General features: G+C 38.6%; 1 protein-coding gene across 2 annotated transcripts in view; it reads left to right on the top strand.

Moving 5' to 3' along the window:
* The window catches only part of PDSS2 (decaprenyl diphosphate synthase subunit 2), a 112,494-nt gene extending 86,118 nt beyond the window's left edge, over window positions 1–26,376 (top strand). Inside the window, exons 4-8 of one of the 2 annotated variants that reach the window (XM_058836852.1) lie at window positions 1,305–1,379; window positions 9,810–9,983; window positions 12,089–12,220; window positions 15,860–15,895; window positions 24,815–26,376. In XM_058836852.1, the coding sequence (XP_058692835.1) occupies window positions 1,305–1,379; window positions 9,810–9,983; window positions 12,089–12,220; window positions 15,860–15,895; window positions 24,815–24,973 (576 nt within the window). In that variant the 3' untranslated portion in view covers window positions 24,974–26,376. Of the gene's footprint in view, window positions 1–1,304; window positions 1,380–9,809; window positions 9,984–12,088; window positions 12,221–15,859; window positions 15,896–24,572; window positions 24,712–24,814 lie in introns of those variants that run through there. The other variant, XM_058836853.1, reaches the window with a different exon arrangement.
* The last annotated feature ends 54 nt before the right edge of the window (window positions 26,377–26,430 follow it).

Here is a 26,430-nt window from a genome sequence, read left to right as displayed (position 1 = left end):
TGTCCTTTCAGTTCCTTCAAAGCTCATGTTGCTACAATATTTCTTCGGTGTCTAGTTTCCTAAAGGGTAATGTGATTTTTTTTATTTTTTTTTTTCCAGGCTGTTTTTGTAGGTCTTGCAAATTAACCCATATGCATTGTGAGAAAAAACATGACTTTTAATCAGCACCATTTCTAAAGTTAGCGCTTGCTGTGTGTATATGAATATGTATATGAACCAGTGTTTAAAAAAAAAGAAAACACAACCTTTCTGCTAGTACTCAAAACTAGCATACAAATGTGGTTTTATTATCAAATAAAGAATGCCTAAATGTTAGAATATCTTTCCGTTAAGGCTTTTATCATTTGACTTCTTGTCTTCAGTTACAAGAATTAAAAAAATTGAAACTAAATCTTTTAATTCAATAAGAACTACATTGAATTTTAGGAAGCAAAACAGGAATCAGATACAGACTCATATGCATAGGAAATTAAACATTCAAAAAATTAAAACTTTGTGAGCAACGAAAGAGGTAGCCTTAAGGTGTGCTTATTTGAAATGCCTGCATTTAATTTTACAATAAATCTGAGTATTTTGTTCCAATTAAGACAGTTCATGTGCACAACTTCAAATTTTACAGTAGTTCCAGGGAGACCGTGGACTACTTGTTTTACATTCTGGATCAAGTTCAGATTTTTAGGCTTTGCTTGAATAAAATAAAAAGCCTGAACCCTGAAGATAATACAGATTGATAAATCTGATTTAAACATTCCCGTGTTGCAGACTTTCAGTGTATGTGGTACAGCTGAGCCTCAGGCCATGCACTAAATACATCCACAGTGCATTCCCAGGGCACCCGAATACCAAATGATCACGTTTGAAAGGTTACCTTTCTATGGATTCTGACTTTTCTGTATTAGCCACGAAGATTAGAATTTTAACAGCTCCCAAGGAGAGGTATTGTGAAGTATTTACTTGGCAGGAAAAAAACAAAACAAAACAAAGCCCAGATGAGGTACTGTCTCATATTCATGAACTGGGATTTATTAGTTCTGTGAACGTCCTTGTGAGAATACACTCCATAGTTCACACTGTAGGAAAAACAAGTCTTGTTTTTCATTTATATTAACTTAAAACTTTGATAGAAGAGTTACTGTAGTAGAGGTTTTAGCAGAGACATATCACAGTATGTGTCTCAGTAAATCCTGAAGTCTTTCACAATTAGCTTTCTTCGTGGCTTATCTGTCTGGAAATCTGGCGGTAGCTTTGTTAGTCAATTTGGTGATAATTAAAGATGTAAGGCTTTGTCTCTTTTTCTTTTGCAGGTTGTGGAACTCATTTCAAGTGCTATTGGTGACTTAGTTCAAGGGATATATTATGAAAACTCAAAATCATCTGAGGTAAGAATTTCACTAGATTTATGTACCCAAGGTGTTTGGCGCTATTAGTGTGTGACTACTGTAAATACAATTACTTTCTCACCTGTTTAAAAGGAGGGAGAGGGAGGAAGAGTTGTTAGTCCTAATGGGTTTCAGCAGTAACATCATTATGACACCTGTAAGCTCTGATAGAAGTTTCTAGAAATGCTCAAGGAGGAACTATTTTGTTTTTGTGAGTGCTTAATAAAATACTATTGTGTCATTACCAGGAGCTCTAGTCACATCTTACTGCAGGCTTTCCAAATACTTTCAGAGGTTCCTAGTCAAGGTTCTGTTAGAGGTATTTGTTACAATGTTGTCATCATCATTAATATTTTCATATCAAACCTGTTGTTTCCAAGCCCATAAGTGGTTTACAGAATGGTTCTTCCCAAACTTGTAATATGGCCGTTCTTCTGAGTTTTGTCCTGGAGTGCTAGGAGTACAGCTGAAGTGACTGTGCACATATTTCAGAAGTTAGCATGAGCTAATAGCTGCTAGCATTTAACAACAAATAATCTTCTATTTCATCAAATGCAGTTGCACTTATTCTGTGTTATTGTTTGGCAAGAGCAATAATGAAAATTGGTCAAATTAGATGTAGGTATTTTTATCTTTACTAGAACATTCAAGGAAATTTCTAGAGGCCATTCTTGAAGTAGGCTTGTGTGTTGGCGCAAAAAAGAGGGTTTTTTTCATTTTCGTTTTTTCATTTACTTTCAAATTAGAGGTTTTTTCAATTTTTTTCATTTTATTGTGTGTCTTAACACGTTGCACATAACATGCAATAAAATCAGTAATTTAATGTAATAAATGTAATAAAATCATGGTCTCTACAGATTTTATCATAGCAAGTTTTCGGTCACTGGTGAGCACTGTGCATATGTAAGTATCGCTCTCGAAATCCACTGACGTAGACAGATTCGCTTCTAGCAGTCTTGTCTCACGTGCCTCGGAGACCTGAATCTTATGGTTCAGCAGGTGTTGTGTACTGAAATTGCAGCTCTGGTTTACTGTTGCTATGTTGTCATATGTAACAAAGTTGACACCATGGTAAAATGCTGTTCTCATGGGCTGCTGCTACACTAGATGCCTGCCCTGATGCCTCTGCACCACGCAAACCACAGTGGGCAAGTGGAGCATTCCACTGGATGCTAGCGCTGTGTTCTGGAGAGTGCTGCTCCCTTGGACACTCTCTGTCTCTCCTGCTCTGCAACAGCCAAGTCACATCACTAAAACTAACATCACTGAGGGATATCCCTGTCATTTTGACTGAATCCAGTTAGGAAGAGAACGATCACACTGCTGAGCTGAGTGAGAGCCTCTAGCAGGACAGCAATAATGGGCTGCCTGGGGCTCACAGGTCCCTACGATGCACAGAAAGGATGGCATGCCTGGAGTGTCCTCTGGCACCTCTCAGGAGTGGAACCTGGGAGGAAGTGGACCAGGAGGGCAACATTTGGAACTCAGCGATGCTTCTGCACCTGCTGTGTTTAACCAGTGTATAAACTGACCTCAGCCCTATGGTGTTGCTCCCAGGGACTGTGCAGAGGGTTATATGTTAAAATAGATGATATCTCTGAGATTTTTGTCAAGAATAGTTGAAATGTTGTTTTTGCTATTCCAGCAGGTTTCTAAATACAAGTAGATTGCAGGTATACTTTGAAAACACTCATCTACTTTCTACTTTTTCCTATGTAGAGGTAAAGCTCTACGGGTTCATCTCAGCAATGAAACTGCATTTTACTGAAACCATGGCCCCTCTGTAAATGAGAAATCTTGTGGACTCATTTGGATTCCTTCCACTGCAGAAGATCTTAATCTTTTCTTTCTTAGTCATTCTTTTTCGATTTTCTGTTGCCTTACTGAAGCCTTCCACATGTGTGGATTGCAAGGGGAAGTGTGAGATAAACTAAGTGCAGCTGCATGACATTTACCCTGCCCTGGCCCAGTTACAAATAGCAAAGACTTATTTTGTTTCAGTGACTATTTCTGTCTAAGGAGAGTTGAAAGTACACTGTACCCTTCCTAAGGGGAACCCAGTTAACTCAAAACACAATTAGTGTGGTGGTGTAATAGAGACATTTACATGACAGTGTCTAAAGTTCAGCCTTTATAGTAGTGTGTGACTTCTGACGAGACCTACAACAAGGTGTGGCATCTGCATTAAAATTTTCTGTCTAGTTCTGTGAGAAATTCATAGTTCCGTGTTGTCCTGAGACATATCCCTGCTGCTCTCCTCACACTGTTCTGCCAAGGCAGTGTCCCATTCATCCTGAACATTTATTTAGCAAAGACTGGCAAATAGACTAGTTAAGTTGTTGGTCTTATTTCTGTCCTTTGTGCATCTTCCCTTCTTCCCTAATTGCAATTTGATTGAAACAAAGGTGTGAACTACATTTCCCAGGGGTAAGACAAATGCTTTAATCTGCTCCACAACTAAATCTCAAATGTCAAATTTATTTCTCTTTTTAGGAATAGGGCATAGGGATGCTAGTAATGGCATTTTCGTTGCTGGGAATGTGTTAATTTTTGGAAAAGAAGAGGATATCTTCTCACCTTGTTTGTTTTAGTTTTTTTTCCCTGAGGCAAGAAAACTGTACTTCATATGTTAAATGTCCTTAATGCAGTTGTTTAAAAGCTCTTTAGTACTATAAAATAAACTAACTTAGCACCAAGTTATTTTGAACTTTGCTGAATGTCTACCTGAATGGTAGACAAAATTACAAAAATATCTCTGCAAAGTTAACATTCCTTCTCTGACACCCTAAGTTCATGTTTACAAAAAAAAAAGTTTCAGTCTTCTTCACTTTGATAACCCAGTGGGAAAGTTCAAAGAATCGTTTGACCTAACAAGACTGACCTGATTTACTCCTGAACACATAATGGATATAATTATTTGACAGCTTCATTACCACTTTTTTTTTTCCTCTGCACAGCCACGTGCAATCCTACAGCTGTCCCATTTTAGTACATTCTGTTTGATCATTCTTCATCTTTTCTGCATAGGTAAGTCATTAGATCTGTGTGAAATCAGGAAAGAAAAAGCTAATATTTAACTTCTCATCATTATTTGAAGTGACAAGCCAAACTACGAAGTGTAGGCTTTGACACAGCCTGAAGGTTAAGGGTTGTAACTCGTGTACAAAGTAACAAATAGCTGCTGTGGTTTAAGATATTGCATTAACAATATTAAGTTTATATGTTGAACTATAACCTGGAGCTGGAAGGGGTGATATGATAAACTGTTGCAGTTTTCTGTGCTAAATCCCCTCTCAGCCCAAAATTCTGCAAGTGAAGGACATTCTTCCCAGCTGCCATTTGCCTTCCCTAAATCTAGGTCTAGTTTGGGAATAAAAATTTTGCCTTAGTGAGTGCAAAGGTGAAAATTGTCTAGTCTGGCCTTCAGTTGTGATTGTGGTTATCTATTTTTAACAGAAATAAACCTCCATTGCTCTGAGTTTCTGGTTCAAACTTTTAGGAGGCTGAAGGCTTCTAAACTGTTTGCTAACTCAGAGAATACTGTCATATTTATAAACCCCCTCTGTTTTAATATTCCAGATCATGTAACAAATACTAAGGGGGTTTACTTGAATATTCCTGCCAATTCACTGTGAAGGGGTAAGAGATGCAAGGAAGCTCAAGGTCAAACAGCAGAATCAAGAGAGGGACTTCAGGGTGTTGGCTCTTGAGCTTAACCTATCAGAATGCTCTTCCAGTCTTAAAGTATGAGGGACTTTGAGGGGAAATAATTTGCTTGGGTTTTGGTGATTTTTTCTTGTCTTCAGAATATCTAGCTGATGATAAATGTGCATTAGTAAAGCTCATTATAGTATTAGAGTGGGGGTATTATATAAGGCAGGACCATTCCCAGCTGTTCCACTGATGACCAGAAGAGCTATTAGAAATTTTTGATGCAATTTTGTGAAAGTTGTGCATAACTAATATGTTAAACAAGTGTAAAAAATAATGGCATTAGTAGCAAGTACTCATTGTATCAAAGAGTGAATTAAAAGATATTTATTTTAGACCAGTGTAGGGTTTTTTAATGAAAATTAGTTTATTTTCTTGGTAAGGATGGGCTACATGCGGTGAGCTGTGCCAATACTTCTTTGATGTTTGGTCCCAGCCCTGCTTTGAGGAGTAATGTTTTGGAACATTGCACATGTCCATCAACTGGACTGCTGTGACTCTGTATCATAAGTAAGGGATTTGTTTGTAATTTTACTATAGGAGGTAAATTAAGTATATTTTGAGTCATGTAGGCCACCTTTTAGCAGGGCAGCAGAGCCAGAGCTTTCACTTTTTTTAAACAAATGTTTCTGTTGCAAGACAAAAGAAAAGCATAAAACACGGAATTTGAATAAAGAGCATATGTGAAAAGAATAAGAAAATGTGTTGGGGGAAAAAGAGCATAGCTAAAAAGAAGGCTGATGTTATTTATTTACTGCTTTTGTTCTTTTAAATACTAAGTTTTTCCACAGAGATTTAAAAGCAACAGATGTGAAGAGATATTTATCTTTATGATAAGTTTACAAACTTTTCTTTTAAAACCGGGTGTTGTTTTTTCACAGTGTCATGATAAAAGTAGTCAGTAGCTTGCTTTATTGACCCATTTGCAGACAGCCTTGTTCCTCCAAAAGCAGTGAAGATGGGTATTAATAGACCAATAAAACATGCCCTGTCATGTTCAGCAAGCATGAATACATCTGCTGAAAGCTTGTGTGAACCATGTGTGAAATGTTTTACAGGGGCTTACTGCTGGTAGAGTGATTCATAATTGCATTGGATTTTATTTATGAAAAATAGAAGTTCTTGAACTACCTAATTTAAAACTTTGAATATGCAATGTAAAATTATTTCTATGTGTTTCAGTGGATTATTTGTCCATTGAGAACTGAACTAATGTTTGATATAAATGATTCAGACATTTGGATCATTTTGTACAACAGCAGATGGTTAAGAAGGAGCTGCCATGGTATGGAAATAAATGAAGGGCTCTGTTACAAACTATAGCTGAAGTTTAAAGTCTCTGACTTCTGCTCCTTCTTGATTTTGCAAATGGGTTTGTTCAGTTCTAAGACATGTTTTTCATTCATATTTCCTTAATATGTTTTTGGCTGAGCCTCATATAAGAATCTTCTCTGGTGAGATGAATCAAACTGTGCTATTGTTGCTTGTGTACTGGGTATCCTTGGTACTGTCACTAAGAGCTGCCCTTTCTGATGGTTATGATTGCATATTTTGTCCCACAATTTCATTTTCTGCAAGTGTTTTGTTTCCTGAGGTGATTGTTTTAAACACAGTTTAAATTATGGAAGTAGTTTAATAAAAAAAATCTCAGCTAGGCAGTTTCTAACAAAGCAGTAACTGACCTTGCCAATAGCAAAATGGGAGCACCCTCAGCTGTTCATTTCCCATTGGAAATGATGATTGACAGAGCTGGATTTGGATATTTTTCCTCTGCTCTCATGCTGACATTATGCAAACTGTCTCTGGAGTTGGCTGTTTTCTTCCAGTGATGGTGAGGTGTTAGCTCTCTTCATCCACCACCACCTGCCAGCCTGACAGCATCAGGGGTGATCTGCACCCATTTCTTGGTGACAGAATTTGTGAATGAGGTCAGCCCACAGGCGTTAGTTAGTCAAATGTCTGGGCATTGTCATCTACAACTAGAATTCATTTGACTTTAGAGAGGTTTTTATAAGAAAGTCTTAAGAGCCTTCTGGGCCAACTAATGTCTACCCACTGCTGACAAAACAAAGCAAAGCTTACAAAGCAGTGAAAATTTCTCTAGAAGTAGTAAGAGCTGTCGTGATATCAGATTTTACAGCCTTTGCAATCTAGAGCTAGTTTGGGTTTTCCCTTGATGTTTTTAAAATAGTGTTTAGATATTGTCCTACATACCCCTTGTAAGAATGTGTTGTGGTTGGTGAATACTTTGTGTATAACATGAGAGTTAAGCTTGGGAAAAAAACTGCATTGTTGGAAAATTTTGCTGAAGAAAGGATGTGTCTGCCTCTGTCTTAAGCAGCAGAAGTTTTAGGGGTAAGTGGTCATAAGAAGCTCTGTGATTAAAATCAGCTATATTCTGGCATGCAAGTTCATATGCTAAAGCATATCCATATGGACATGATGCCTTTTTACAACTAGCTTGTTTCTGTAGCCCAGAGATTTACAATACTTACGTTTTCAAGATTTCAGTCTTCAAATATATGTTGAATTCTTGTGTGTTTTTTGTAGTTAGATGCTCATTTTAGGTGCTTGAAGGTTTTATATAATATTTATGTAGTGGACAGTAACTTTTTCTGCCATCATTTTCAATCCTGTTAATGAAATTCTAACTTGTTTAGGAATATAATTTTGTAACAAATCATAGAATTAATTTTCTTGTTTACATTGAGTTGCAGTGACTGTTTAAGCTTCTTCAGTTCCTTCAGTTGATATTGGATAATGTCTGCATTTCTCTTGCTGCTCAAAGGCTCTAGAAAGCAATCATTTTCAGCTTTTGAAAGATTTTGTTAACTTCAAAATTGTTGCAGGGTATTTTTCTAGAGTATTTTTTTCTTATTTGGATGTTAAACAAACTATTTTAAAAATCACTGCCAATTTTCAGTATCATCCAGCAAATTTTAGTAAATACTGTTTTTTCACTGAGCAGATTGGTTGTTAAGGAAAAGATTGTGTTTCGTCTTCCAACAGCTCCTGATTTTAAATTTAAAATAAATTGACCTATATCTAAATGGAAAAAAAAAAGAGACTTGATATATGGGAAACTACTTGAATTAAATGCTCATTTTGACATTTTGCCAGTCATGGGAATTTGCACAAGCTCTGGGCTGCGTTAAGATATTAAAACAAAAATACAGAAACAGAGGAAAGTTTAGGCTTGACTTTGTAAGTTGTCATATGCATAATAGCAAACATGTGGTTTCTCTGTTCTTCACTTTCCTTGTATAACTTAATAGTATGTCTGAAAGCAAAGGCATTTTGATACAGCTCTGTGTTACTTGGCATTGCAGAATTCTCCTACTTTTTCCATTAGTCTCAGATTATCCTCTCCCTTGTAACACAGCACTTCTGGGTGATATCCATAAGGGAGGAAAATTAGAGCTGAACGGATGGATTCTATTTCATTTGTTACTGATTTCATGACAGATAATACCTTGCTAGAAAACTATAGGGTCACACAGAATTACTTCTTGCTCATTTCTAAGTAATTTAATTGACATCACTTCGAGGGAAAAGGTTTGTTGTATGAGAGGGGTTTTTATATTACTCTTTTAAAGAATATCTTTTGGCTTAGGGTATGTTACAAATGTAGCTGAACTGAGAAATTACAAAATCTTTAACATTTTGTGCTTTACATTTTTTTTAGCTTCTCATTATTGATTTTATTTTTCTAAGCAAAACAGTTATGTTCTTTTCTGGTTTTGGGGGTTCCCCCTCCATCCTTAGTATCTAAAGGCATGACACTATGTGAGACAGATTAAAGTAATGTCTAGCTTTGAAGACATGAGTGAATTATTGGCATATTAATACCTTATGAGTCAAAGGAATAGCAGCTGAATTTGGATTTTGGGAGAAGGTATTGGATTTGTGTTAATTAAAACACTGTGGAAAGTAATCCAAATAAATACTTTGGATACAAAAAATTTTGAGACGGCTTGAGCATCTCTGACCCTACTTTACCCAAGGTGGTAAAGTTCAGTAGAGGCATAACTGAGATGCCTCTATGAGCCCCTGAGGACATTAATTAATCCCTGACAGGTTTAAATTGCAACTTCATTTATTTTTTAATACTTTCAGTCACTTCTCACCCTTAATATGGGAGCAGAAGAGGTACAAGTCCTTTCTCACAGCCCCTCATTTTTTCAGTGGAGTCTATAAGAATTTTCAGGACCTGTTGTAATTAGTTTTTTTCTTGACTACAAAGGAGAAATTCTAGGGACTTCTCAAGATTGTTTGGGATTGTTGTTTCTTGGTAACTGGGAAGGGGCTGAAGTGCAGGTGTACTTTGGGGGAGGTTTGCTTTTTGAGTTTGTTTTGGAGTTTTGTTTGTCGGGTTTTTTTTCCTCCTTAGTCCCACATGAGAGCTATAGTTGGCTGTTAATGTTCAATGTGATGATGCAATAATTTAAAAAATATTTATATTGAATCTGTTGACAGTTCCACATATTTTACATTGTACTTTTTGAAAAGAAAATGGAGAAGGTTTTTGTTTGAAGCTGCCAATATGTTTATTTGGATACTTTCCTCTATTCATCCCTAAAAGAATTTATTTGGCACCATGGCAGCCAGAATTTTGTTTGTTACTTACCACATGCTACTCACCTGTGCCACGCTATTGACTTCTGTGAGCTGACACGTGCAGTTTTGGTGTTTTCATGCTAGCCTTTGTTTCATTTTCAGGAGAACTGCCTCACAGATGATATTGGCATATCTAGGTGGAAGGAGCAGGTTTTCCTGTCACACAGTGCCTTGCTGGCAAAGAGCTGCCAGGCTGCAATGGAGCTAGCAAAGCACAGCGCTGAGATCCAGGACATGGCATTCCAGTATGGGAAGCATATGTCTATGAGTCATAAGGTACACCTTTTCCTTTTGTTCTGGGAGCTTAAATATAGAAGGAAAGGCTTGTAAGATGTGTTGCTCGTGAGCTCTGTCATATACTGCGTGACTTATGCTGTAGACTTTAGCCAGCAGGTGAGTGTTGAGAAATTTGACTGCTGTAGGGAGTGAGATGTTTGCAGAAACTGTTAGTATGAACAGCACTTGTGGACAACCGAAATCACACTCCTGGCAATGGAGCTCCTTACATTAAAGGCTCTGTTAACGTCCCTCTGGCACATCTTTCTGCAGCAGCTTAAAACTTTACCTTCTCTGCTCCCACATTATTTCTAAACCCACTGTCCCATTAACAAGAGTTGCAGGAGGAAACATGCCATGGAATATGTTGAATTAGAAGGGATCCACAAGGATCATCGAGTCCAACTCCCAGCCCTGCACAGGACCATCCTCAACAGTCACACCCTGTGCCTGAGAGCATTGTCCAAACACTTCTGAACTCTTAGGCTTGGTGCTGTGACAAGGGGACAGAGCCTGTTCCAGTGTCAAACCACTCTCTGGGTGAAGAGGCTTTTTCTAATAGCCAACCTAAACCTCCCCTGGCACTACTTCAGACCATTCCCTTGGGTCCTGTCAGTGGGCACCAGAGAGAAGAGATCAGTGTCTGCCCCTCCTCTTCCCCTCACAAGGATGTTGAAGACTGCAGTAAGGTCTCCTCTCTGTCTCCTCCAGGCCAAACAGACCAAGTGACCTCAGCTGCTCCTCACACAGCTTCCCCTCAAGACACTTCACCATCTTTGTTGCCCTCATTTGGACACTCTCTCATAGTTTAATGCCTTTCTTATATTGAGGTGCCCAGAACTTCCCCCAGCACTGGAGGTGAGGCCACCCCAGCTTAGAGTAGAGCAGGACAATCCCCTCCCTTGCCCAGCTGGCCATGCTGTGCCTGATGTCCTCTAGGGCAGGGTTGGCCCTCCTGGCTGCCAGAGCACTGCTGGCTCATGTTCCACTTGCCATCAATGAGGACCCCCAGGTCCCTTTCCACAGCACTGCTTTCCAACCTCTCATTCCCCAGGCTGTACATAACGTGTTGGATCTTGGCTGCCACCGTTCGGAGATTTGTACTGTGAGGCTCAATTGTCTGCAGCGGCATGGGCTGAGCCATATCCCCTCTGAATAACTTGCTGTGGAGGGAACTTCCATAGAGGACAGCTAGAAGATAAGGAGGGAGGTGGAGGTCACTATGTCTGGACAGGAGCATCCTACACCTCTACAGTAGTAGGATTTCCTGGACAAGTTCTCTGACCTCTGCTAGAAGACATTGAGTCTGCAGCTAGAGTTAGTGCAGAGGAAAACACAGATCTGCTTGTGCTGTATTGCATCACTTGCGAGGTTAGATATAGCTTGAGACAGGCAGACAGACCTCCCATCTGCTTCAGCTGAGTTGATTTATGCAGTTTCTAGTTCCTACAGGAGAAGGAAGTGGTTTTATAAAGCACAGTTTTACTGCCACAGAAATGCCACTATATGCTGTTACTAGGTACAATTCTACCAGTAAATTACTTCAAGTGCAGTTATATCCTTAATATTTTGTGTGTGCTTTAATATTAATATATTCACCATTGACACATAGTTGTGTATTAAGGATTGCATAATTTTCATAGAAAGCTCCTAGCTATATTGCATTTGCTTTGTCAGAAGGAAGGTCATACTGTGTCTGCTTCCTCAGGTACTCAAAAGTAGAATCTAGTACTCTGCACAGACTAAAACCTGATCTTCCCACCAAAGGTTGGATCATTCTCTCCTTTAATATTTTCCCTGTTTCTTGCCACTCCACATCTCCTACCTGGCTGTGTCCCATGGCTTGCCCAGCTCTGCAAGCTGTCCTTTATCTGTGTCTTTGCAGACTCTCTACATTCTTCCCTTTACCACATCTTTCCACCACTGCAAGGCTTTGAACATCTTTCTATCCCTCCCCCAAACTTGAAAAAGTGCAACCAGAGTACAAGTGCCAAAGTAGGAAGTGGTGAGTAGGTGTAGAATAAGGATGTGGACCTAAGTTTGGGAAGTGGGTGGATAAGTTTAGACTGTTCCTGGGAATTGCATGTGTGTGTGTTCTTTTTCAGCTACATTCGGACCTGCAGCCATTTGTTAAAGAAAGTTCTAATGACACCATGGCCTTCAGTTTGAATTCTGCTCCTGCAATCCTTCATCAGGAATTCCGTGGAAGGGAGGCATGGCTTAAACAGATTAGAGAGGTAAAATGTAAAGCACTGTTTAGAATTTCCTGGTTTTGCTATTTGTTTATTTTTTCCTATCTGTACTTTCAATCTGCAAAAGAACTTAGAAACTGATGAGACGTTTCCCTATGCTCTCTAGTGCTTAGTACCTCTCTCATCCACACTTTAAACAAGGGGAAATTTAGGGACCTGACAGTCAAGCTCTGGCAGACTTCTGTATACCAGTGTAACAGGCAGATTCATTTCCGTGGAGCATATGTTTGTTCCTCTGCACTGCTTGTGCAGTCCCACGTCTTAGTAAAGCTGCTTTCACTGGCAGCTTAAAGCAGAGAACTTCAACCATCACAGGGGTTGAAAGGTAGGCACACATTTCCTTCTGTCAACGTGATGCAGGGAGTAGTAATTTTCAGTGGAAAGGGAAAGATCTGTGGAGCTTGGTTTTCTGACCACAAAATAGTTTTGAGATCTAGCTGTCTGATACCCTTGTTCTTAATTCTCTTATTTACCTATTTTTTTCCTCTGATTTTTACATGAGGAAGGCAATAAGAATAAAATAACTATGTGGTAACTGTCATGTACCACAGCAGGATTCAAGTCCATGAATAGCTTCCTGAATGTTGCCGAAGCACAAATAGATAACTGTAGAAGACAGCAAGAAGGGAAAGGGGGAGGGGGAAGCACCAAAATGGCCAAAATTAAGCATTCTGTTGAGTTCCCGCATCAGTTGGACATGTTTTGTCTGTCTAAACAACAGTGATGACTGCCATTTGGAAATTCATGCTTGTTGTTACACAGTTTGTTAGAAAGGCTGCTGCCTTTAATAAGAAGCTGGCTCTGTGCAAGCATATTCATTCAAGATGTGCTTGCTGATGGATTCTTTCTCCGCTGGCTTGAAAGCAGGAATCAGGTACAGGATGTGGAATCTAAACCTCTGCCTAGTTCTATGTTCTAACCTGCCTTCACATACTTCAAGCCAGAGGCATGGTCTCTTCAGCCATGAAATTTTGGGAGATGTATGCAGAATCTACAGTCCTACAGTTATACAGAGTAGGGGGATCTTAATTTTGTCACTTTGAAATTAGGGACTGATAGTTCATAAAGCATGGTAAGGATTTTTGGAATTCAACAGTGGCAACACAAGGCTCGTATGCGAGTTGAATGTAAATGGATTTGGATTATTGCAGTTGGAGAATAATGGCATTTCCACAGCACATTGTATAAAAGCTTTGAAACAATTTCCCATCTGCAGAATCTAGAGGAGGTTTTAGGACTCCAGGAGTGCCGTCTGTCTGCTTACTAAATTTTCATACCAAAAATGGGCATTATAGAAACAATGAAACTCTTCTGTGTGAAAAGGCTGGGGGTGCCAAGTGACATGTACTGCGGAGGAGTATTTGCTAACTACAAGTACTGCTGTACTTCATACATTTATTTATTATACATACTTTATACATGGTATTTACTATGCTACCACTACTACCAACTACAATATGGAACAAGAGCCTAGTTCAGGAGCCTTTCTTGACTGGTGTTGGTTTAGAGAGGAAAGTTATCTTTGATTAACTACAAGCTCTTTGAGGTATCATCCACAGTCACATTCACTATGTGACATTCAGCATAGGCCAAACACTCAAACCAGAGTCTTCCTCATGCTGGCAGTGCTCATAAGGGTACACCCTTTTGTCAATGTCATTTGTATGGTTTTAATAGGTAAAGCACATGCAGTCCACTTAGGCCCTGTCAGAAGCTTAACCAGCTGAGCAAGTCTGATGTAAAAGGTAATAAAAACACCTGTGTGTCTGAGATGAGGATCAGAAAAAGTTGGAGAGCCAAATTACTACAAAGTGAGGAATAAAAAAGAGAAAAAAACAATGGTGCAGTTGTAGTAAAGAAGGCTTAGGTGACAGACTGGATGAGGTTGTTGCCTGGAGGAGCACAACAGCCATTGACTTGAGTGCTTGACAGGAGTAGATCATGAGAAAATATTCTTGCTGTTGGTAATGAGAATAAGCACAGTAGGAGGCACACTGAGCATACCTTTCCTGGTATTACTATGGCTGAAAAACATCTTCCTCAAACGTGTTGTCAGATTCTCTGCTGCAGTGTGAATCTGCACATAGGCAATCACTTGTTAAAGAACATGTTTCTGGTGTTCTAATATACAATATAACTACTAGATATATTTTGAAGAAGTATAACATCCAATCAGGTGAATAAAAGTTGACAAATCAAAGAAGATGGGAATATACAAATAAGGAAGCAGTAACTGGCAATGGTTTTGCTACTCCCAAATACTATCTGGCTGTCTTCTTATGCATTCCAGAAAAGCTGTCTGTTGAGAAAACTAAAGAGAGAAAGGGTTTTTTTGTGGATCAGTCCCCTTTCTCCTTCAGAACAGAGGAATCTGTTATCTACTCAATCTACAGAACAGAGAGTCCTGTTACTTACTGTTCTCCTTCAGTTTAGTCTGTGATCAGTTCTTTTCTAGATTTTATTTTTCCTCCTTTACAAAAATCAATTCATTTTTCAAGTCTGTATGTTGCCAGCTCGGCAACATCCCTTTGAAGCTGTGCTTGCCACATAGTGTTCCTCTTCAGTGCAGGTCTCAGCTCTTCTCATTATCCCAGTTGGATAGTTGGATCTCTGAAGTCCCCACAGGGGACATGGAGAAGTAGCTGTCCTAATCTACATCTTTTCAGGAGACACATTGCAGAAGAACTGATGTTTGGGGTCTTCCCTTGAGGAAGCTAGAGAGAAAGAAACAGGTGATTTTTTTTTTCCTCAATGAACCTGGAAAGAGAAGAGCTGGAGTTGGATGAGGTGGTAGTGGCACATCCAGATCAGATCTCAGGGAAGGGTTTTCAGGTTGGTTAAGTGCTAATGCTCTGATTCTATCAGAGCACTGCCACCAAGTGAGAAAGACATATTCTACGTCATTCTGTGACAAAATTCAGGAAGTTGAACTACATAGTTGTCTGCATCTGGGCAAGAAGAAATTTAAAATTTATTTGTATTTCTTTCTGAGTGTGTTAGGAGTTGCAGGTTGTATTTATCTGTCGCTTACTCAAAAGGTGATGCTGATATTTAAATGAAAAGCACCTCTAACCTGGGTGTGACTGCTCTGACAGGGTCCAACAGCCTCTTTTGGGAGCTCTAGACTATTGCCTTATGCAAGTCAGTGTATGTATACAGAGAGTTCTCCTTTAAGAAAGTAAGTCCTTTTCATGCTGATAGGAAGGATAGTTTATTTCAGAATCTCATGAAAGAGATTAATTAATGCAAACAGAAAGATTTCTTAAGACCAAAACATTTTGGATTCACCAAATGTTTAACTACAAATCATAATAAAAAAGCCTAAAAATTACACTGAGTATCTGCAGCTCTCATCTGAAACAGAACCATGTTGTGTAAGCTGGTAACACATTTGGTTGTATTTTAGGGTTTTCTATATCAGATTCCTAAAGAAAGTAAGTTATGTTTAAAGTAGTAGCTCATTTAATTGCATTCTTTATTCTTGCAACTCTAGTTTGTAGAAAGTAAGTTTCCTAAAGAAAGTAAGTTATGTTTAAAGTAGTAGCTCATTTAATTGCATTCTTTATTCTTGCAACTCTAGTTTGTAGTATGTAGTGTCTGATATAAAATCTCCTTCTTTTTAAGGCACAAGGAAAAGGAAACATTGTGGACTATAAGAAGGTTGGTAAATTACATTTATATCTCATTTTTAATATTTTTTCAAATTATTTTCAAGAATATTCTTGACAGTTGAGAGAAACTTCCTTATTAAAGCTAGCTTGTAAGTTGTGTGTGTGTATATGAAGGGAGGGGGAATGGCTTGTGCAATTTCTTGGTTTTAAAAAGTCACTAATAGACAGCTGTACTGTAACTACAATGCAGCTATTTAATAATACTATTTTAATAATGTATCTAATAATAGTAATTTAATAATGTAGTTATTGAATAATCATTTTTACTGTCATTTCTCCCATTTACTTTCCCAAACTCGATTTTCAAACCGGGCTTCTGATGACTTTTGCTGCTTTTTTTTCCTGGAGTCACTTGCAGGTTAGATCCTATCAGTGGTCTCTCTCTATTGGTAGAGTACACTGCTAATTTTTTTAATCTCTCCTTAGTTCCATGGCATCTATTGAAAAATATACACATACAATAATTGGTTTTCTACCAGTCCCCATTACAACTTTTAGCTTTACAGCACTGTATTTGCTACTTCTGTATAATAAAGGCAGACATGAACTAAGTAGCTTTACTGGAAGTAGCTGAGACACCTTAAAACTCTTAAATGGCTGCAAGAGATGGCTGACAAGGTTCCCCTGGTTAAATATTGGAGCACAGCACTCTTGTGGTGGAGAGAGATGACACTGTGTCTCTAGCTCACTGAGCATGAGCCTGACTTGTTCTGAGTCTTAAGCAGATCATGAAATCCAGTCAGTTATCTCCTACATCAGTGGGAAATTATAGATAAATTACTGAGCCACGTGCATGATTGAGATTGCTTCTTGAAGTGGGGCCTGATGAGTGTTACAGCTCTGACTGATTGCTGCTCCTATGGAAGGCTAACACACAAGTGTGGGTCAGATTATTGTAAGTATTCTGTATGAAGAAAAATTACAATTAGGATTATTAAAAAACCTCTCTGCCCTTTGTTCCTCTTAGAATGTCAGAAGAATCTCAACTTACTTTGCTATTTAAAATCACTGTGCTTTTGGGTTGTTCTCCACAGCAGTCACAGTTGGATCAGTTTTCTTCCTTCTAAATCAGCACTGAGAGCACCAAATTTGTTCTTCGGGTGTGTCTTGGGGACATTCCTGTGAATGTTTAAGCTAGGTTGCTTACTTTTGCAAGTCCAGAACAAGTTTTCTCCTAATTGTTATAATTGTGATCCACACAATGTCATTTCTGTACTTCGGAAAAGAAAAGATAAGAATTTAAATTTGCTTGACTAAACCAAACATTTGTCAGAGGATTCTCTGTTTTGACTGAAATTATTTCCGATTTTGGATCCTTCTTATGAAATTTAAAAACTTACATTATTCATAGGCAACTTGGACACTTAAATAAAAGGTAAAGAAAAAGAGAAACCCCTTCAAGTTTTGTGTTTTTTAGCAATCAACTTCTGCCAGAAGGCACATGACTTTTTCTGGCTTTGGGTAATTATCTCTTGCACAAGCACAGATGTTATGTGGTGAATGATAGTAAAAAATACTGCACGATTTTTGTGAGTTCAAATAACGATCAGCTTTTTTTCTTTTTTTTTTTTTTAGAAGTCAGTTTCAAAGTCTTAGACTGTCACATCCCTCTTTTCTATGTTTGTTGGTCTAAAGTAAAAGTGGTCATTAGTTACATCTATGCTAAATGAACTCAGGAACCTGTAGCTGTCCCCAGCAGAATAACTTTACCAGCACATGCACACAGACAATTAGACAATTGTTGTGCTGTACAAATTAGTTTTGGGTTTTTTTTTTTGCTTTTTGATGTGTCATCTTTTCTCTTGCATCACCAGAGTCAGTGCTTTGCATATTGCTAAGTCTTTTCTTCTCAGCATCACAGTCCCTTCTCATCTTTCTGTTCAGTAGATACAGTTACTTTAACATTCCTAATCAAATCTGGGAGCTTGTTTCTCTTTGAGCCTTCAAAAAATATCTCCTCTTTAATTTTGTAAAATCAAAGATCACCAAAACTAGCTGTAGAACTTCTGAAAATTTCAATTATTCTTCCTCTCTTAGTTTTTATTATGAACTTCAGTGTGCCATTTAATTGAGATGAAAGTATTATGCTTTTAGTTGAAGTCATAAATAAACATAAACAAAAATTGCTAGCCTACTTAAGAAAGTTTCACCTTGCTTGCTGTACTTTCAATTAAAATAATGAAGGTAAATTTGAGAAGTTGAGATCCTCACATTTAACATGCCTCCTTAAAAGATAAGTCTTATTTCAATTTTGAGACTGCTTAAGAATTGTTCTTTTCATGCATATTATATTAAAATGGTATCCCTGATTTTTTAAGTTTAGTAAGGTCTCTGACACAAATATAGAAGTGAAATACTTTCTATTAATTTGATTAGATTTGAGAATGTCGTGTCAATAAGGTCACTATGTTCTGCAGAATTTTTTAGCGATTTCTCTTCCAGTTTTGCTCAATCTTCTTATCAGAAAGATTTTGATATCACAAAAGCATTAAAGTCTGTGTTCTGAATATATTTTCTCACATAAGTATCTGAGTGTTTCACTCTGTTTCTTCCTATGCTATCACACCACATCCAGACAAATTATTGATCCATCACTGTGGTGTTTGAAAGTCTCTTCCAGAGACGAAAAAAATGTTCCAGCTGTTTTTGTGGTACTCCTCAGATAACAAAAGGGAAAGTACCAATGCATGTGAGGGACAAATTTCATGTATGTCATTGAAAGAAGCAACAACTTTCCTGAACACCTCATTTCTATGTGGCAAAAATCTCAGACTTCTTAAAATCAAGGAGCTTTTGTTACTATTACGTATACCTTTCATGCAAGATAAGCTGTGTAATTCTCAAACAACAAATTAAGATTCTCCATTTAATTATTACCACTTGATAATATTGATTAAAAACTCTCTCCTAAAGTTGAGGCCTTAATGGTGCTTGGCATTATACAGGCTTGTAAAGGAGTGTAACAAAGGCCCAACCAGTAGGAGAAATGAGTAAGCGAGGAATAATTCTTGTTTTCTGGCCAAGACTCTAGAAAAATTATAATACTAAATAAAGAAATAAATCTTGTATTTTGCAGCCAATGGCTGCACTACACAATGATTTGTTATTTTTCTAAATGCAATATTCAGAAAAGATAAATTAAGTCAAGTGAGAGAGGACATAGCACAACTTTATATATATATTTTTTTTTTTACTGTAGCCCTATCCATTTACTCTGCTGTCTCTTATAGAGGCCTTTCATCCAAACTGGCATAGAAAACATGGCATAGTCTGGCATAGTATGCTGTGACATACTTTCTTGGTTTGTATATGAAATACTGTGCACTACATCAACGCCGTGAGCTGGGTTTGTACAGTGCTGGAAGGGATGAGTCAGGATGGGGTAGATCCAGCTGTTCATACACTGCATGGCACTAAAGTCTTGACTTCCCATCTGGTAGGAAAGAGAGAAGAAAAATGGGAAAGGTCATATTTGGTTACAAGGAGGTTTCTCAGTGGTAGCCTGCTGCTATGCTGCTAATAAATAACACTAGCACGGTGCCAGCCAGAGGTGCCAGCCAGAGGTGCAGGCTGCCCTTGCCCACTCCTCTGCTGGCTGCCACGGTGAGTGCAGCCATCCTCTGCAGTGCTGGCTGCGGGTCTGCAGCCCCATGGTGTAAGGGACAGTCATCCCATGTCTTTGTTAACATCCCAGGGAGTCATTATGAGGACTGGAGGCCACGGGCTATTCACCCTCCTGCTCCTGAAATGCAGCAGAGTTAAAAACAGAGGGTTGTTGTTTGTAGATGCTTATGACCCACGTTTTGCATGAAGATTTGTCGTGTTTGTTTTAGAACAGCCACTGCCATTAGTTCCTTTTGTTATGTATAATAAGAAATACAGTACAGTCAGTGATTTAATGAAGATGGAGCTTATTAGATGTGTTAGTAGTACTACAAAAGCATTAAAAATCATTCAGATGAAGCAATTTTCTTATTTTTTGGAATTAATATCTGAATTATCAAGGTGTACATCCAGTACCAACAATCAGTTGCATCTTTCTTTGTAATCATTGGGTATTTTCCCACTTCTTTGGGGTGAGAATCAAGCATAACTTTTGTTTCATTAAAGCAAATAATCACATGTTTTAACATAAATATGAACTTGATTGCATGTGTGTGCTAAGATGACAATTAACAATCACTATTTGCATTAGTGTGATTTAAGAAAATTATGCTTTTGGGTAAAGAGTCTTCACAACTGCCATTGTTTAGATTTAAAAGCTAGTGGGTCTTGTTAAGTTCATTGTGAAAGACATAGAAAGGCTTTGGTGTCCCTTCTAAAATAATAAATAATCTGTACAACCAATCAGTGTCTCGGGATGGCTTGTCATGTTTTGGCAGAGTATTGTAAGAGCTGTGTAACAGCAGTTTTCCCTGTAAGCAGGCCATCTTTCCTCTCCTGTTGGGGACGACCCTCCCCACATTTAGTCTCATCCTATATATAGTGTGGGTTTCAGTTTGAAGTTAAAAGAAAATTTTTCTTTTTGTCAGATGAATAAAGAAAATAAATTCTACTCTTACTAATGGAGGCTTCTGCAGGGTGTTTGGGCCCTTGAAAATGCATTTCTTTACCTTTTGTACACAAAAAGTTTCTCAGAAAGTATTTGATATTTTATACTGCCCCAGTTTCAGCTGGTATATCATGCTGCACATAGCCAACAAAAAAATTTTAAAAAAAAAAGTTTCAATCCTATGATGCTATGAAATTATGCAAATAAGTGATTTTCCAAGTTTTTTTTTTGAGAAGGAAGAGCTCAACCCTATGTCCAACCACAAGAATGGATGCTGAAACATTCCAAAGTACTTCTTTAGAAAACAAAGGAAAACATTGACAAAATTGATCTACTACCTATGAAATCAGTTGATACTTTTTTAAGGATAGCATTTCAGTAGTCTGAAACACCAGTGCTTATTAAGCATGCTGTTCCCACAAAAGGGAAAATAAATTTAGGAAAGCCAGTGCAGAACACTGTGTATATTTTGAGCATTATTCCGTCACTCAGCCGCAGGTCCATTTATATTTTGAATTTTGGGGTTTCTTTTTGTTTCAGCAAGTACTATGCACTTCAGAAACATAAAATGTTTTAGCTCACTTCAGGATCAGAGAGAATGCATGATATTCAAAGATTTCAATAGATAACAAATTATCTGGTTTAGGATCATCCTTCTGAAACCACATCAAAAAAAATCTGAAGTTTCTTTTGATATTTTACCACTGAAATAATTAATCAGATTGGACTATGGAAAAAAAAATTATTTTCAGGGCTCTCTTTCTCTCATTGCATATAAAGTCTATTACAGGCAAAATATTTACCACATATTCAGTGAGTCTTCCCACCCACCCCACCCTGCCCCTGATTCATTGCTCCCTACAGGTAGCACAGTGTGAAAGGAATCTTCTTTCCTTTGGCTCATGAAGCAGAAATGTCTCAGCAGAGAAGATCTTAAATTAGTTGACTTTGTTCTTGAACACCTGCTTAGTTTTTGACTAGTTCTTCAGTCTCCAAAATCCAGCAGTTCCTAGCTTTCCTCTTTGACCTCTTGCTGCCCTCAGCCCAGCTGTTCTGTCCAGCAGCAATCCGGAGCAGTTGATCTGAAAGGCAAATCCTTCACTTCTGTGGTGCAGATGAGAAATCCTCTCTTTGCCTTTTTAAAACAAACAGACTGAGAAACACGGTACTTTAAACTGTTCACAGAATCATACAGTAATAGGAGTTGGAAGGGACCTCTGGGGGATGTCTGGTCCAGCCTCTCACTCAAAGCAGAGCCACTGTGGGTTTGCTCAGTTAAGTTTTGAGTATCTACAAGGGCACAGATTGCGAAACAGTGCAGATACGTTGTGGAGGAGATCGTGTCTCATCTGAGCCTCATCTTGGCTGTGCTATTGCAAGACTATTCTTTAAGCTGAATTTAAATAACCAAAACCCAGTTGGTGATTTTCTCAGAGTCTTGGCACTTCTAGAATGAAGTAAGGTTTTAATGCCAATGGTCTGAACAAAAGCTTAAAAGTAAAAATGCAGTATTCCAGCATATCTAGCAGTTCAACTGGAGAAAAGTGTAGCTAAGCAATCTGTGTTTTGACTTGTGTTCAGTTTTAATTACTGAATATCATTCTGAAGGTTGTGTGGATTAAATTGTTCCTATAAGTGAAAATATGCACAAAATTAAATATGCCATATAAGTACAGACTAAAAGAGCAGATTCTTATATTTAGAAGAAATTAATGAGGCACCTTAAATAAAGTTTATAAGGTAAAAAATAAAAGCAGTTAATTTTGCTTTTCTGTTCATTTGCTGCAAAAATTAGCTGGTCCTGTCCAAATTTTAAAATAGTACATCTGTATGGGATTTTTTTTTTTCCTGTGTCCTTAGTTTGTGAAGTTCATTACATAAAATTATTGAAGCTCAAAATTTGAGAGAGTCTGAAAATACAACTGTAATGTAAACAAAAGTACAACTGAAGTCTTAAATTAGGGGGCTTTTGCATACAGGGGGGCTGCTGAAGCCTGGTTTGTTACAGAGTTATTTCTTGTATTTCTTTAAGAACTATCCCACTACAAAAAGCCAAATTTGTACTTTTTTTTTTCCCTTTTACAACCCCTGCTGAGACAGAGCTAGTATGCACTCTGGTTAGTTCAGACTGCTTTGCCTCTGTATGTGCTTATTTGAGTTGACCAGCTGCTTCTGCAGGTGGAATATAAAACAGGTAAGTTTTTGAGGGCTATAAATTGTTCATTATGGAGGATGATCTCTAACTGAAAAGCTTGCCATATAAGCAGGTATTTTCCATTTTGACATTCCTTGAACTTCGCTGGGGAGCATTCAACAGCGGATTAGTCTGATTTTTGTGTAGTGGTTCCTCTGCCTGTAGTTTGACACGGGCTTTGCAATTGTATTGGCTTCAAAGCAGTGCATGTGTCTGAGGGCTTACACAAGACAGGCGTGTAAATGGATTGTGTGTCCTTGTGTTAGGACTCTCCCCTATTCCAGACTCTGTTCTTTCAACTAAGTCATGGTACATATATGTGAGCACATATATGCCTAAGCTAAGCTTCTCTGGCTTTGGACCAATTTAAGACTTTCTAGGAGCTATTTTCTTTTCTGTTTACATCCCAGTACATACTTCGTGAGTACTAGAAGTTATGCTAATCCTTTTTCATAAGCTTTAGCAAATCAGCAGAGTTTGCTTCAAGATATGTGGGTTCTACTGTCCCACAAGGTTGTGTCTCAAAGAAGAGGAAGGGCCACCTTTGCACACTGCTAGAGTACCTCATCTCACCTGTCCTCACCTTTGCTGCAGAGCCCTGGAAATATGTCTGATTTCCACTCATTAGAAGACATGTTGAATTAGCTATGTGATGCATTTATGCCTCAGGGCAAGTTCCTTTCCAGCACACAGTGCAGGAAGATTCCAACTGAAGAGGAGAATAAAATTTTTATGAACTGGGACTTGAATGCTCAAGTGCTGTAATATGCTTTCAGCTAATTTCATCTTTAAATACAGATAATGAATCCACTCTCAGATAAGAAGCATCATTCATTCTGTGTGAATGCAAGTATGTATAGGAAGTGGGTGACTTACAATTTGGTCATATCTAGGATTTTTTTTAAGATATATACATACATACATATATATGTGTGTGTATGTGTGTGTGATTTAAACTTACTGGATAGGTAAAGTCATACTGATGTATTTTTTGAATAATAATAATAATTTGGGCACTGACCTGTGTATTGATGAAAAACATGACTTAGGAAACCCTGTATAGTTTGTTACTGGAGGTCACTGTATCCAAGAAAAGACATTTTTTTAAAAGGCTGGTGCAGTGATATAAGACAGTTGTGAAAGCCATCTGGGGCATGTTAAAGATCATGAAATGCTGTATTGCTTTCGGAAAAATCAAATCCCAAATATCCACCTGGCCTTTGTTTCCAGACTCAGGCATCAGGCTGGAGTTGGTCTGGGAACATCTGTATTTTAGAGCAGAAAATGTAATGGTCTTTCATGACAATCTCATGATGCTGTTAAAAAATTAATTAAAAATAAAAAAGCCCTTAATAAAAGCTGTTTAGAGCTTCTGCTAAGTTTGGGTATGGGTAAAAATAACAAGTTTTATTTTGTCAGTTTTGTTTGTATTATTTTGTAAGAAATTTAACCCATCATTTACCCAAGTTTTTAAGGTGCCAAATCTTTCCAGCAACTTTCTGTGAAATGTTGGTTATACCATGAAAGTATTTTCTTTCTCATATGGTGTATCACCAAGCCTTTGTCAAATTCGGCAGCCTTACTGATAAGATGGAATTTGCATGAGTTCAGTATAGTAGTTTACCACATTTTACTGACAAAATTTGCTTTTGTCCACTGTGACCAATGTAATCACATGGTCTATAAATAGAAACCCCTATTACAAAATACAGTCATTCCATCTGTGTCGTCCTATGTTGGTTTCCAAAAGCAGGGGGTGGAATGGGTATTCGTAAAATCCAGTTTTCACTGCATAAAACAGGAGTGTGAGTGAATGGCTGGTTTGCCAGTTCTGAACAAAAGCTCTCAGGCAGTGGCTGAGGTATGAAATGTTCAGATATTTAAATATATATATATATATATATTTTCTTTTTTTTTAAGTGTGTCCTTTGGAGAGCCAGCATCTTTCAGGTGATGAAGTAATGGGTGGTATAATTACATTACACACAGTTTCGCTGTAGTGGGGAGCTAAACAGAGCAGCTGAGAGGATTTAAGGGCTTTGTCTCATGGCTTTGGCTTTGCCCTTACCTCGGGAAGAGGCGGTGGAAGCCTCTGTGCTCCCAGATATAATTGTGCATGGCTGAAAACTGCCCCCCACCGATGTGCCTGTGTTTTCCAACAGCTGCAGGAAGCGATCAAGGCTGGCAAAGGTGTGACTTCTGCCATCGACCTCTGCCGCTGCCACGGAAACAGAGCACTGGCAGCCCTGGAGCAATTCCCTCCATCGGAGGCCAGGGACGCCTTGGCCAACATTGTCTATGCCGTGACCAGGTTTCCCTGACCTGCCGCTCCGGGAGGAGCATCCCTCCCTCCACAGGTGGAAGCAACCCGGCAGGGACACCAGTGCTGCCTCACACCTCTGGTCACCTCATCCCGTCCTGGCAGAGGAAGATGCACTTGCTGCCGCCGTCCCCACCAGCAAAATTAGGGAGAGGAAAGAAAAAAGGTCACAGACGGTTTTCACTTGTCGTGCCAGAAGCGCACTTGAGGCTGCACCGGTAGAAATAATTAATGAGTCCCGTTTCCGTGACCTCAGCAAATGGACAGGAAATAAGTCGGTATTGATTGGGCACCAGCGGGGACGGCGCCAGGGCGGAGGCCGGTGGTTTTCCTGCCAGAGGGAGGGATAGAGGGAGGGAGGGATGGATGGAAGGGCGTGAAGATCCAGGTGTCACAAGAAACCCGCTCAAACCTGCCCAGAGAGAGTGAGCTGCCAATACCGGGAATTAACATCCCCTTACCCAAGGGGAAGGGCAGTTTGGGGAATTAATGGGGGGAAATCCCTCTCTGTCTGCACGCTGTTATGTCTCCTCACACTCTTTTTATGTACTCAAATGTAAAATTGCCCTGTGCCTAATGAGTGTTGTATTTGAGAAACTTGCTGAGAAAATGTGTCAAGCATGGTAAGTAGGAGCTTTAAAATATTTAATCAAATATTAATTTGGCTCTGTTAAGGGAACTGAGTGCCTGGAGTTTATACTGTGCCTATGTAAAATGTTACTCTGGGTCAAAGAATGAGGTTTTTCCAACTTCTGGAGGAGGGAATATCCCTCCCTTAGATCCAGCAGTTCGTTTCAACAGCGTCTTACACGAAAGAATTTCCTATGTTTTTGACACTTGTGTTAATTTAAGCCAAATAAATGTTAATTTGTAAGGCTAGACATCAGCCTTTGGCAGAAAGGAAGCAGGAATGCTCCTCTGTGAGTAGTCACTGCACTGAATAAAATGCAGAAAATACTGGAGAAGTTTTGAACCTCAGTGTGTTGGATTTTCAGGTCCAATTACAGACAGCTTATAAGGTGTATCAGAAGCCTGCAATTTGAGACCGTCTCTGTTTTGTTCATAGGAGATGATTTTTGTGGTTTGCACGCCTGCAATCTGAGAATGCCGTTGACAAGAAGGCTGAGTTTACATAAATGATCTAGATTGAGACTCAGCTACCTTTCTTCCTTCTGTGGTGTAATTACAGCCCAATCTGGAGACAGCTAGCACAGCAAACAGATTTCATTACATCCCTCACTCAAACACTAAGTGGAGTTATTTCTGTTAAATTCTCTCCTCCCTCCTTTTCCCCCTGCACTCCCTCCTCGTCGCACAGCTTGTTTGTCATAGATCAGCGTGTTGCATTCCACCAAATGCAAAATATAAATAAAAACTCTATCCTCTAAAAATATACTGAAAATACATCCTGTGTAATGTACATAATATTCTGTGTACATTCTGCCCACATTATACCAT

The sequence above is a fragment of the Poecile atricapillus genome, chromosome 3, assembly GCF_030490865.1.
Source record: "Poecile atricapillus isolate bPoeAtr1 chromosome 3, bPoeAtr1.hap1, whole genome shotgun sequence".
NCBI lineage: Eukaryota > Metazoa > Chordata > Aves > Passeriformes > Paridae > Poecile > Poecile atricapillus.
This window is presented reverse-complemented; position numbering and strand designations above follow the sequence as displayed.